Source organism: Syngnathus leptorhynchus, chromosome 20 (assembly GCF_054491065.1).
Source record: "Syngnathus leptorhynchus isolate UIUO chromosome 20, UIUO_Slep, whole genome shotgun sequence".
In the NCBI taxonomy this organism is placed as follows: domain Eukaryota; kingdom Metazoa; phylum Chordata; class Actinopteri; order Syngnathiformes; family Syngnathidae; genus Syngnathus; species Syngnathus leptorhynchus.
This window is the reverse complement of record NC_141214.1, coordinates 2,088,341-2,099,354: the sequence shown is the minus strand read 5'-3', so window position 1 is coordinate 2,099,354 and position 11,014 is coordinate 2,088,341. Positions and strand designations below refer to the sequence as shown.

The following is an 11,014-nucleotide window of genomic DNA, read 5'->3' as shown; positions in this document are numbered from 1 at the left end:
TCTTATGTGTACTTCAGCAACGCAGAATATAATTTTGACATTTTACTTGTTCATTAATGTTTGAACAGTTTTGAGAAAGCTTTTATGCTGAATTAAATTACATTTTATTCAAGTTGAACGTCTTATGATCTAAAGTTTTAAAGCTCTAAAACGCATGTACATAGCTGGGATGCAACTGTGACGTGTGAAAACAGGAAGTGACGTATCTCCTTAGCGTGACGTTTGAATAAAGACCGGAACAAATAAACCACTCCACGTTCGCTCGGCTGAGGTGTTTACTACCGCGTCGCTATTAAAGAGATTAATTTGTAACATCATATGTTTGTTAAAAAAAACTATGTGCAAGTCTTGTCGTATTAATCAAGGCTGACGGTGCACGCAATGGAGCAAATTTTAACTTTTATTTTTAAATTATTTAACACCTCTCTGTTTGAATAGAGCACAGTTTTATCTTGATTATTTAATGCTAAAATGAAGAGCTTGGCGACAGACTCGATCATCCGAAGAAGGGAGAACAGCATCGGGATAGCCAGCAGTTTATTATGGTCCCTTCTCGGTGCGTGTTTATGGACAGTCGCAGTTGCCTATAAGCCGGTGATCATCGTGCACGGCTTGTTCGACAGCTCGGGAGATTTTAATAACCTCCAGGGCTTCATTCACGAGGTATGGCTAGACCCATGATGTTTCTGCAGTTTAAGTTCACTTTGAGTAAACATATGCAGCTCTGACCTCACGACATATCTCCTGTATTATTCAAGGAGTGGTTAAAGCTTGAATGTATGTTTCAGGCTCATCCCGGAACAAATGTGACAGTGATTGACTTGTTTGATCGAGGTTCCAGCCTGCAGCCCATGTGGAAGCAGGTCGAGGGGTTCAAGACGGCCATTTACCCTATCATGCAAAACTCCGCTGAGGGAGTTCATTTTATCTGCTACTCTCAAGGTGTGTACGTGTAGCTTATTTTAGATGATAAAAGCATGTTCTGTAGTTACAGTGATATATAAAAGTTGACCTTTGGATGACCATATTACAGAAACTAAGTGCTCATTTGCACAATAGGAAGTGGTAAGAAAAATATTCTTTCCATTTAACCACAGGTTGCAATTTCACATGAAGCATTCTCAATATCAGTCCATATTGACTTTTCTTAAATGTGAAGCTTATCAGGTTTCCCCTTTGCACGTTTGTTCTTCTTACTGTGTGTTGATAACACAGTAAGGTAAGACCAGCATGTTTAGAAACTTAGGTCACCAAATATATTCATGCTTTTTTGTGTCAGTCTTCTATTCTTTAAAAATATGTCAAACCTGGCAAGGAAAATATTGGTTGTTGTTTTGTTTTTTCAGGTGGATTGATTTGCAGGGGAATCTTGTCCACTTTGCCAGATCACAATGTGCACTCATTCATCTCGCTGTCTTCGCCTCAGGCCGGACAATACGGCGGTAAGCTCCTTCTTAAAGGTTTGACGCACATGCTGAGTGACTAGTTACTACTCCAAGTCATCAATCAATACCTCTTTTTGTTTTCTCAGATACCGACTACTTGAAGTACCTGTTCCCTCAGTTTGTCAAGTCCAACTTGTACCATCTCTGTTATACATCCTTAGGCCAGAGGGTATCTATCTGCAACTATTGGAACGGTGCGATTTAAACAATAACTTTGCCGTGCATGCTCATTGTCACATTCAGGCTGAGAAATGAATTTTCTATTTCTTCAGACCCCCACCACAGGGACATGTACACCAACAGCAGTGATTATCTGGCCCTCCTAAACAGCGACAGACCTAATCCAAATTCAACTGGTCAGCAAATTCCTCTTGTTTAAATTCATTCTTCTGTATAAACAAAAAAATGTTTATGCATTTTGCATCTCTCAGAATGGAAGAAAAACTTTTTGAGACTTGACAAGCTGGTGCTAGTCGGAGGACCTGACGATGGAGTCATCACTCCCTGGCAGTCGAGGTGAGTTACCCCATTACTTCTGCTTTTAATGTCAAAGTGAAGTACGATAGAATACTGTAGTGTTTTCCCCCTTTTGCATGGGAATGAACAGATGACACCCATGTGATGTTTACACACATTCTATATTCTGCTTGTATATTTTTAGTCAGTTTGGATTCTTTGACGACAATGAGACTGTTGTTGAGATGCAACGACAAGGCGTGAGTACAATCCAATGTTGAGTTTTTCCATATCTCACTATCGCTATTTAGTATTAACCCAGAAGAAGTAAAACTGATTTATTTTTTATGTAGGTCTACTTAAAGGATATCTTTGGTCTGAAGACGCTGGCGGCTCGCGGCGACCTGATCTTGTGTTCGATTCCTTACGTCCAACATGTCTGGTGGCATTCAAATGAAACTGTATTCCACGTTTGCATGGAGAAGTGGCTGGTTTAGAATAACTAAAACAACATTTTGCGGTCTAACAGCAACCATGTTGTTATTCTGAGGTGATATTGTTGTTTTGATAACCGGTAGTTTTTTTTTTTTTCATTGCGTGGAAGACGCTGAAGGCACAAAGAACTTAAGTTAACTGTAAATTGCAATTAATGTATTGGTTTCTCAGCATTTAAGCTATTCCCTAGGACCACAGTTTATTTGTAGCAACTCCAGAAAGAATTGCTGAGTACATTCTTTCATCAGGAAGTCATTATTCTCGCGTGCGGTAGTTTTGGATTACACACGTATATAGTAGGTTAAAGTGACACTACAGTGCCTAAGTGATGTTGTCATCTTGTGCCATTGCCTTACTCCTATTTAATGCAGTATTTTTTACATGTGTTGTCATGGTTTCCCATGTTTTCTGCTCATTAACCACAGCTAGTATATTATGAGTAGTTTTTGTAGATGGCGCCTTAAATTTTCCTGTCATGCCTCTGTGTTACATGTCCCATACCGCAAGTGCTGAGATAACCTGCCTGTTGTGTTAGTGCTAAAACGGAAGGATCGAGACTTTAAATGAATAGTCAGGGAGTATTACGGGAATACATACTCATCCATTGTTCACATGCCACTTTTTACCTTCGCCCATACAAGTGAGTCAGCCTTTATTTGTGTGTCCATCTTGCAAGGGATTTGATTCACATAATTGTTCTGCAGTTTTTCAGATAAGGTTAATATTTTTTTGTTATTGCTGGATTTGAAGGGACTTGTACTAAACCTTCTGGGGGAATTAATTACATGCTGAATTAAAAGAGGAAAAGGCTTTACAGAAAAGGGAAGAAGAGATCTATTTGAAGCTTTTAATTGTCATTTAGTTTAAAATGGTGTATGTATTATGTATTGTATTCTTGTACAAACTCATTTACCTAACTAGTAACTGGTTTGAAGGGATTCCATTTCATGTTGTTTGCCTCTACAAGGTTAAAACTTGTACTTTTTAAAAATTCTGAATGGATACAGCTATTTTGACAGTGTCCTAAAATTTATAGTGACAAATATGTATGATGTGTTCAATGTCTTTCCTCAATAAAAGGTTTTAAACGTTCTAAGATTCTCATTAGAATGTATGAAAACAGCATTTCCCATCATGCATCACTTACCGGAAGTACGTGTCCATCCAAACGGATATTTGCAAGCAGCGCCGCATGTAGGCCCTTTTCCGTCTCTGAGAAGTGTGCTCCAGACCTTCAGACACCAGTGAGTAAAATATACATTTTTAGTTGCCTTTTCGACGACACAAAACAAATATTGCGGCGCTAATCGATACAACATCGATTCGCGGTGTCCCTAAAAGTTGAGACAAGCATAGTAATTTATTGGGATGTCGTATTTTCCCATGAAAGATTTTTGGCCCTGCATAACAATGCTAAGCGCTAGCTTGTTGCTACATTTTAGCCCATGTGGAAGCTAGCTAACGAGCGGCTAACTACGCCTAACTTTGAATTCTCTACTGATCTTACGGATCTACTGTTATTGTTGCCGAGCTGCTGAGTCCCTCTTTTTAAATTTGTAGAAAAGCGTATGGTGTGGCTTGTTTTAGAGTCGGTTAATGGCTAACGCGTTGCGAGGCGCGTCAAAAAGGCCCTCCATAGGAAAGACATTCATTCGTGACTCTTAACTTACAAGTTAAACTATTTGCAGCGCCTTAAAGTGATTAAACTGTCATGCGTCATATATCGTGCTAGAGTTATACCTGATTATTTAGACCAATTATTATATTCTTAGTTTTGACTCTCTGCAAGCTTCAAACAGTTCTCCAAATGGCTTTTGCACTTGCAAATTCACACGAACCAAAGTACGTACGTACTTTAAAATCAAATCAATTTGCTGTCCACAGTGGCTGAATGGGAGACTGCACCGGCTGTGGCTGAGACTCCTGAGATCAAGCTGTTTGGCAAGTGGAGCACCGATGATGTCCAGATCAATGACATCTCCCTGCAGGTAGGTACTGCCTCGACTGAACATTTTGGTTATCAAAGCGAGACTAGAGTCACGCCTCGACATTGCTCGTTGTCCCGGTGTGCTAAAGTGCTCGCAGAGGAAAATTCTTTGCAAATTCATTGGCTGTGGTCTCCAGTGGCTCAGCCAATCACCGGCTTAGATACATGACCTTTTCAATAGGCACCTCATATGCTGTGAAATCACAAATTCTTAACTATTGTTGAATTCCCCTTTTGGGTTGCAGGATTACATTGCCGTGAAGGAGAAGTATGCCAAGTATCTGCCGCACTCTGGTGGCCGTTATGCCGCCAAGCGTTTTCGCAAGGCCCAGTGCCCTATCGTGGAGCGTCTGACCAACTCCATGATGATGCACGGCCGCAACAATGGCAAGAAGCTGATGACCGTGCGCATTGTCAAGCACGCCTTTGAGATCATCCACTTGCTGACTGGGGAGGTGCAGTAACATTACGTTTACTTTCAATGACATCTCTGTAAAGCGAGGCTAGAGTCACTCCCTGACATTGTGCCGTTGTCCTGGTGTGCTAGAGTGCTCGCAGAGGAAAAGTCTCAGCATATTCATTGGCTGTTATCTTTTGTTGCTCAGTCAGTCACCAGCTTAGACACATGACCTGTCAAATGATCATTTTAATTTTTTGTAATCAACTTTTGGCATCATGATTTGAGCTCAATTTGCATGACTTCATTTTGATGGTCCTATTTTGTTGTAGAATCCCCTCCAAGTGTTGGTGAATGCCATCATCAACAGTGGACCCCGTGAGGACTCCACCCGTATTGGCCGTGCCGGTACAGTCAGGAGGCAGGCTGTGGACGTATCGCCCCTCCGTAGAGTCAACCAGGTAACAAAATTGCTAATGTAAATGTCACTTTCACGAGGCTAGAGTCACACCTTGGCATTGTTGTCTTGGCGTGCTAAAGTGCTCGCAGATTAAAAATGTCAGTGTTTATTCATTGGCTGTAGTCTGTGGTGGCCCAGCCAATCACCAACTCTGACACATCACATTGCTGTCGTTTGTGTAGCCATGTTTTCTCCCACTGGATCCTTTTATAGTAATTTGTGTCATTTATGTTGCAGGCTATTTGGCTGCTGTGCACAGGCGCGAGAGAAGCTGCTTTCAGGAACATCAAGACTATTGCAGAGTGCGTGGCTGATGAGCTTATCAATGCTGCCAAGGTCTGTTGATGGCGGAGAATTTAACTTTACCTTGAATGTTGTAGCTCAAATTAAGTGATTTTTTTTTTTTCCTTTCCCCTCAGGGTTCATCTAACTCTTACGCCATCAAAAAGAAAGACGAGTTGGAGAGAGTTGCCAAGTCCAACCGTTAAATGTTCAAACAAATCAATAAATTTGAGTACTTCACTTTCTGTTCAGTGTTCAGGCTTTACTCTTAATTTGAATGTGATGTAATAGTCATACCATGATTTCTGCAATTCCCCGTGTGTCAATCTAAGAGCAACATTTGAGCAAAGATAAATTATTTATACTACGGCTTTTAATTTTTGGGAAGTGTTACAATTTTTCTAACGTAATACATGCTTTAAATCAATCATGTTGGAGTTGAGCCTAAAGTGATTTTCAATACTCATCCAACACTTTAATAGATGCACCTTTACAATCACATTCAATACAAAAATTGTAGCAAAGTGTACAAAAGCTTCATTTGGCTATTGTGACCCCCACTTCCCCAGTAGCTAAAAACAACCAAAGCATTTAACTGCATTCCTACAACACTGCAAAGCACAAAATGCATAGTTTCTTTCATCCAGAACATCTTAGTCGTTAACAGATGTAAATCATACAGGTTGCATTGCCAACAGTTAACATTTTGGTCATGAACATTCTGTGAGGACACCCACTTACCTCAGAGTGACAGCACTGAGGGATCCGAAACGCAGACACGTTTGACAATCACAAATACTTGTGCTTCTTATTAACAAGGAGGCAAAGCGAGGACAGAGAAGCTTCCAGCTTGGCGGTCTCGCTGCAAGCTGTAGGCAAGAAGGTGTAATCCTGCAGCTTCTGGAACGCCTGGACACAAGGAGAATTATTTCATTATGGCTATGAGACTTTCAGTAACATGAATTCTTGACTTACAGCCACACTGTCGGGACATTCTTCCACTGGCCTGTGGAGCAGGAAATCCTTCTTGGCAGGCCCATTTATGTAAATGCAGTTTGCTGCAGATTGCTCAGGCACAGTGAGAACCTCATAGTGGTGGTCGGTCAGCTGTTCCATCATCTGGCCGCGCATAAAAAAAATGAATGACAATCCCATCATGCACGACGTATGAAAAGACACCCACCCGCAGTGTCTTCTTGGCCCCGTCGCTGTTGCTGATGATGATGGTCTTTGCTCCTCCCATCGAGCAGATGTTTTTCAGTCGAACCCCGCCGCAGACTGGCACGGTGGACACGGAAAAGTCCTGAACGCACGCAGTGGAAAGCCTTTTGGTAATGTGTGCTCATTGAGCTCTCCTGTCTATGCATAACTGCATGGCATGAAAAACAGGCGTTACTAAAATGTTCGAGTGACTCATATTTGTGATCGCCAAATATGCAATGGTGGAACAGCTGCTTTTGATAGAACTGCATTTAGCAATATGTACAAACATTACGAAATAAAAAGTTAGATTTTTTTTTTTAATGTCAATTAAGCTAAAAATCTCCTAAATTAATTAGTCGCCGTCATCGTCCACTTTTTTTTTTTTTGTTCTTACCCGAAACGTGTCCGCCAGCACTTTGGCTCCCTCGACGTTGGTGTGGGAGGAGATTCCAACAAAGAACTCCTTCCCTGTGAAGAGGATGTCGCTGCCCTCTAGCGTGGCACCCTCAGAGTCCCCCGCGGTGTCGTCCATCTCCACGATGGTCAGGTTGAGCTCGGCCAACACCTTGCGCACCGCCTCAGCCTGCCCAAAAGACGAACGGAGAATGATCAGTCACGGGAGATAAAGTACAAATACTTCGTTATTACACTGCACTTGTTCGGTTTACACAACCAAAGCTTCAATTCGGCAATGGTCCGAAGATCTTGAATTTTTCAAGTTCTTGTTCACTTGTCAAGTTGTGTTCACATGATAGCACAGCTGCAAGCTTCTGAATGCTTTCCTTGTTGAGTTTGTCAAGGAAAATATTATTCCACTTGCAGATCCATTAGTTCCATCATATTTTATTTCTTTTTTACCCCTTCATGCTTCCTTAATTGCTAGCTCCGCCCCCTCAAGTTGACAATGCAATACTTTGCAGGTGCTTGACCACCGTGACAAAAGAATGTCAACCGTCCTCTTGCTAAAGACCATTTCTGCACGTTCACCTCACTGCGCCTCTGCTGGCTGAAGGGCCTGGTGATGAGCGCCGTGTCACCTTGGATCACCGCCACATCCTCTACCTTCCAGCCCATTGGCAGCTCCGGGTCGGGAGGGATCTCGATCAGCTGCAGGCCCACCTTCTGCCTGAGTGCCCCTGTCAGGCAGCCGAACTGACGCTGGGCCTTGGCCAGGTCCACTGAGACATCCTTGTTCTCGCCATTTTCTCCCACCACCTTTCCAAAGTTCTCCGAGATGCCTCGCACCACCGCGTGGGTGAATTGGCCGTACGGGCACATGTTTGCCATCTCTGTAGAGCAGAGGAAGGGACCTCAAACAAATGCCAAGAGGAGGAACAACGTCTTTACTGTTGTGTTGGAGTGAACGGGGACAAAGTGCAGACACTTTCTACCTCTTGATAGATTCTAACAAAATAATATGTACCATATATAGTAAAAAAAAAAAAAAGCCTTACTGCATATAAATCAGAAAAGCCATACTATACATGGTCATTTTTTAAAGAAAAAAAGCCTTACTATACAGAGTAATTTTTTAAATAAAACAAACTACACGGTATATATAGTATTTTTTTATATGGCCTTAATTGTTTTTTGTTTTTTTTTAATTTGACAAAAAAAGCCTTACTATAGATGTTAACTTTTTTTTAAAAATAAAAAGCCTTACTATACATTGTATATATCCATAAATAAAAATATTTTAGAGGAGCCACGTCGGAGAGACGTCATCTGGTGGCGTTTTTCATTGGCTGCCACTTTTGGGCGACACAAATTGGACCAGACATTTGGCCTATAATATAAAATAAATACATTTAAAATCAACCCCGAACGCTCAACTATAGAGTGTATTGACAAAAAAATGAAAGACATTTTCACAATAGTTACTTATTTTGTCTTAACTAAACAAAACATTTTGTTTCAGTTACTTTTTGTTTTCTTGTCCATATAGTACTTTAGTTTTTATTATATGCGTGAATAAAAAAGGGTTTCCGATTTAGACTAATCTTGACGACTGTGTTAAAATTAAATTATTGTTCTTGACGTAATAAGTGAGAATTATAAATATGAGCATCATCAATGTCCAGAAGTCTTTTGGATACAAACTTTTGCAACCTAAACCTCATGCCTATGGAACATATAGTGCAGGTTCAAGTTAAACAACTAAAAAGACAAATTTTACCTATCAACCTCACAAAAGATGCGTTTAATAAAGTGTTTGCGCTCATTATTTGTGGTTTTAGTTTTGCGCCGGTGCAGGCAATCTGCAATCCAGTGCGACGCCCAACTCTTTACGCTTTCACGTTATAACCTTTAAATTCCCCAATGGAAAATGAGAGGAAAAACTAACAAATAAAGACATAAAAGTAATCATCCTTACCACTTGAAAGCGTGGAGGCGAGACGCTCGGCCACGTTCGCCACTGTTTGATGGATTTCCCAAACAGGGCCGTTTCCCGTTATCCTGCTTTTCACTCCTGTCCACCCGCCCCCCTCTGTGTGGAACCCTGCTACTTCCTTGTAATCGCTTCAAAATAAAACAATATATTTGAACTTCACAGAAGCTACTGTTTGGATTTCCATGGAGACGCGACGTCTTTGCTACGCCGTGCTGTCACGAAAGTCATTTTACGGCGTGTATGTCACAAATTTGAACGCGTCAAGCTAATGATGAAACTTCACGTATCGTTTCCGGTTTGTTAGTTGACGTGTACTTTGACATCATTTGCTCTCTGAAACAATTATTAATTGCAGATAAATTTCACGTCCTGAATAAACACAGGGTAGAGAGAAATATTTCTGATTTCTATTCTTATTTCATGTTCATGTTGACAACTGATATTCCTCAGCTCACTTTAGTCACCGTCCTTGCCTGTTTATCAGGAGCAGTTATCTGTTTTTGTCCTTGATATGACAAAAAAAATAATAATCTTTTAAGCTTTTCCCAAATGGGTCAAATGGTGCTGCACCGTTACAGACTGTGAAGGGGGGGGGGGGGGGGGGGGGGCACTGTTACATGTCACTTTTAATAACAAACACATGAATGACTCCACTATTTGGCTAAAATGACATCTAGACAGTTGTGGCTAAGAGAGCGGTACTACTTTTAGGATTTATGCAGCAGTGCAACATTCTGAGTTACTGTAGACAGCACAGAGGCTGAAGTGGTACAAAAAACAAAGGGGAATGAGTGAGTTGGGGGGCGGATGAAAGATGGCAAGTAGAGGGCACAGACAGGATTAAAGAAACACCATCTGTTCACTAAGATCTGTCAGCCAAACATCCATGTGAACACATAAGCAAAATTGGCAGTGATCCTTCAATAAATAAGTAGATGCAGCAAAGCATGAAGAAGGAGAAAAGGTCTCCTTACCATTGGTGTTTGGTCAGCAGAGGGCGCTAATGCGCTCATACCTAAATGCGTTTAAAACAAATTGTTTATTGTATCTGGAGTTTATCCCTCGTGATGAATATGGGATGACAATTTTCCAACACTCTGGATGCCCTTCGGCACCTTGCTGCCCCTCGCAGGACATTCTTGGTACTACAAAAGCTAGATAAATAGCAAAATTTAGATAGCCCCACAAGGTGGCAGTGTTGGTCTGTATACAACTTCTTGTTACCTCTTATGTCCCTCCTTGAATTTTTATCAATTTTTGCTTAGTATTATATATATTTAAATGTAACTAAATATGATTTAAGAAATAATAAATACATCATTATATTTATCAAATCGATTCTAATAAAACAGTGTGTGTATAGAACTACTACTGTAACAACCTACAGAGTTTCTAAAGCAAAACAAGCAAAGCAAAGCTGTCAAGTAACTGTGTGAATCTTTGGATTATGACTTTATCCTGTGCATCTCTGCACATCTGATTAACTGGTAAACAGTTGGAGCCACTTGACTGGTCCTATCACAAGACCTCCAGTCAGCAGACCGTCCAACATGCTGTCCTCATGTCTCCCATTACAACTTAAGGATAATTCAGTTAAACTTGACGTTCCTATTTTCTGACTCCCTCTGGTTTCTCCCCAGTCTAATTGCTAAATGGGATATTCATGATTCTTTTTAGTGATAAGATCTTGAGATCATGTCAAAGAATCATTTATTTCACAATATTTGATATCATGGTGTGTATGAATGGATTGTTAATATGGTGCAGTGATATATTCTTTAATTGATTTCTTTCACTGGGCAATTTACATTAACTTGGCAGAGGGTGACCTTGCATTAATTTACTTGTTAAATCTGGCACATCCAATATGGCGGACGTACTGACGTATTACAAACGA

General features: G+C 40.8%; 3 protein-coding genes and 3 non-coding genes across 7 annotated transcripts; 5 read left to right on the top strand and 1 right to left on the bottom strand.

Annotated features, from left to right (window-relative positions):
- The first annotated feature begins 221 nt into the window (after window positions 1-221).
- ppt2b (palmitoyl-protein thioesterase 2b) lies at window positions 222-2,524 on the top strand. The gene is made up of 8 exons (XM_085900349.1): window positions 222-663; window positions 789-942; window positions 1,347-1,442; window positions 1,532-1,639; window positions 1,718-1,801; window positions 1,877-1,961; window positions 2,107-2,161; window positions 2,255-2,524. The coding sequence occupies exons 1-8, from the start codon at window positions 472-474 to the stop codon at window positions 2,396-2,398; spliced, it is 918 nt and encodes a 305-aa protein (XP_085756475.1). The 5' UTR covers window positions 222-471; the 3' UTR covers window positions 2,399-2,524.
- A 1,012-nt stretch (window positions 2,525-3,536) lies between these two features.
- rps5 (ribosomal protein S5) lies at window positions 3,537-5,765 on the top strand. The gene is made up of 6 exons (XM_085900354.1): window positions 3,537-3,640; window positions 4,281-4,384; window positions 4,629-4,838; window positions 5,113-5,241; window positions 5,478-5,576; window positions 5,660-5,765. Coding segments are annotated over exons 1-6 (612 nt in total). The 5' UTR covers window positions 3,537-3,639; the 3' UTR covers window positions 5,729-5,765.
- On the top strand, window positions 4,421-4,552 carry LOC147040751 (small nucleolar RNA SNORA3/SNORA45 family). Its single transcript, XR_015063049.1, has one exon. It is a non-coding gene; the product is annotated as a small nucleolar RNA SNORA3/SNORA45 family (small nucleolar RNA).
- LOC147040750 (small nucleolar RNA SNORA3/SNORA45 family) lies at window positions 4,880-5,012 on the top strand. The gene has a single exon (XR_015063050.1). It is a non-coding gene; the product is annotated as a small nucleolar RNA SNORA3/SNORA45 family (small nucleolar RNA).
- Window positions 5,273-5,402, top strand: LOC147040749 (small nucleolar RNA SNORA3/SNORA45 family). Its single transcript, XR_015063042.1, has one exon. It is a non-coding gene; the product is annotated as a small nucleolar RNA SNORA3/SNORA45 family (small nucleolar RNA).
- Window positions 5,766-5,877: 112 nt separating the features above from the next.
- ddah2 (DDAH family member 2, ADMA-independent) lies at window positions 5,878-9,259 on the bottom strand. Of its 2 annotated transcripts, none has more exons than XM_085900350.1 (6): window positions 9,100-9,259; window positions 7,713-8,014; window positions 7,120-7,308; window positions 6,706-6,825; window positions 6,498-6,641; window positions 5,878-6,431 (listed from the first exon to the last, which is right to left on the bottom strand). In XM_085900350.1, the coding sequence occupies exons 2-6, from the start codon at window positions 8,010-8,012 to the stop codon at window positions 6,312-6,314; spliced, it is 873 nt and encodes a 290-aa protein (XP_085756476.1). In that variant the 5' UTR covers window positions 8,013-8,014; window positions 9,100-9,259; the 3' UTR covers window positions 5,878-6,311. The 2 variants fall into 2 exon arrangements, with proteins under 2 accessions (XP_085756476.1, XP_085756477.1); XM_085900351.1 differs by having other exon boundaries at window positions 7,713-8,035; window positions 9,100-9,244.
- Between the last annotated feature and the right edge of the window lie 1,755 nt (window positions 9,260-11,014).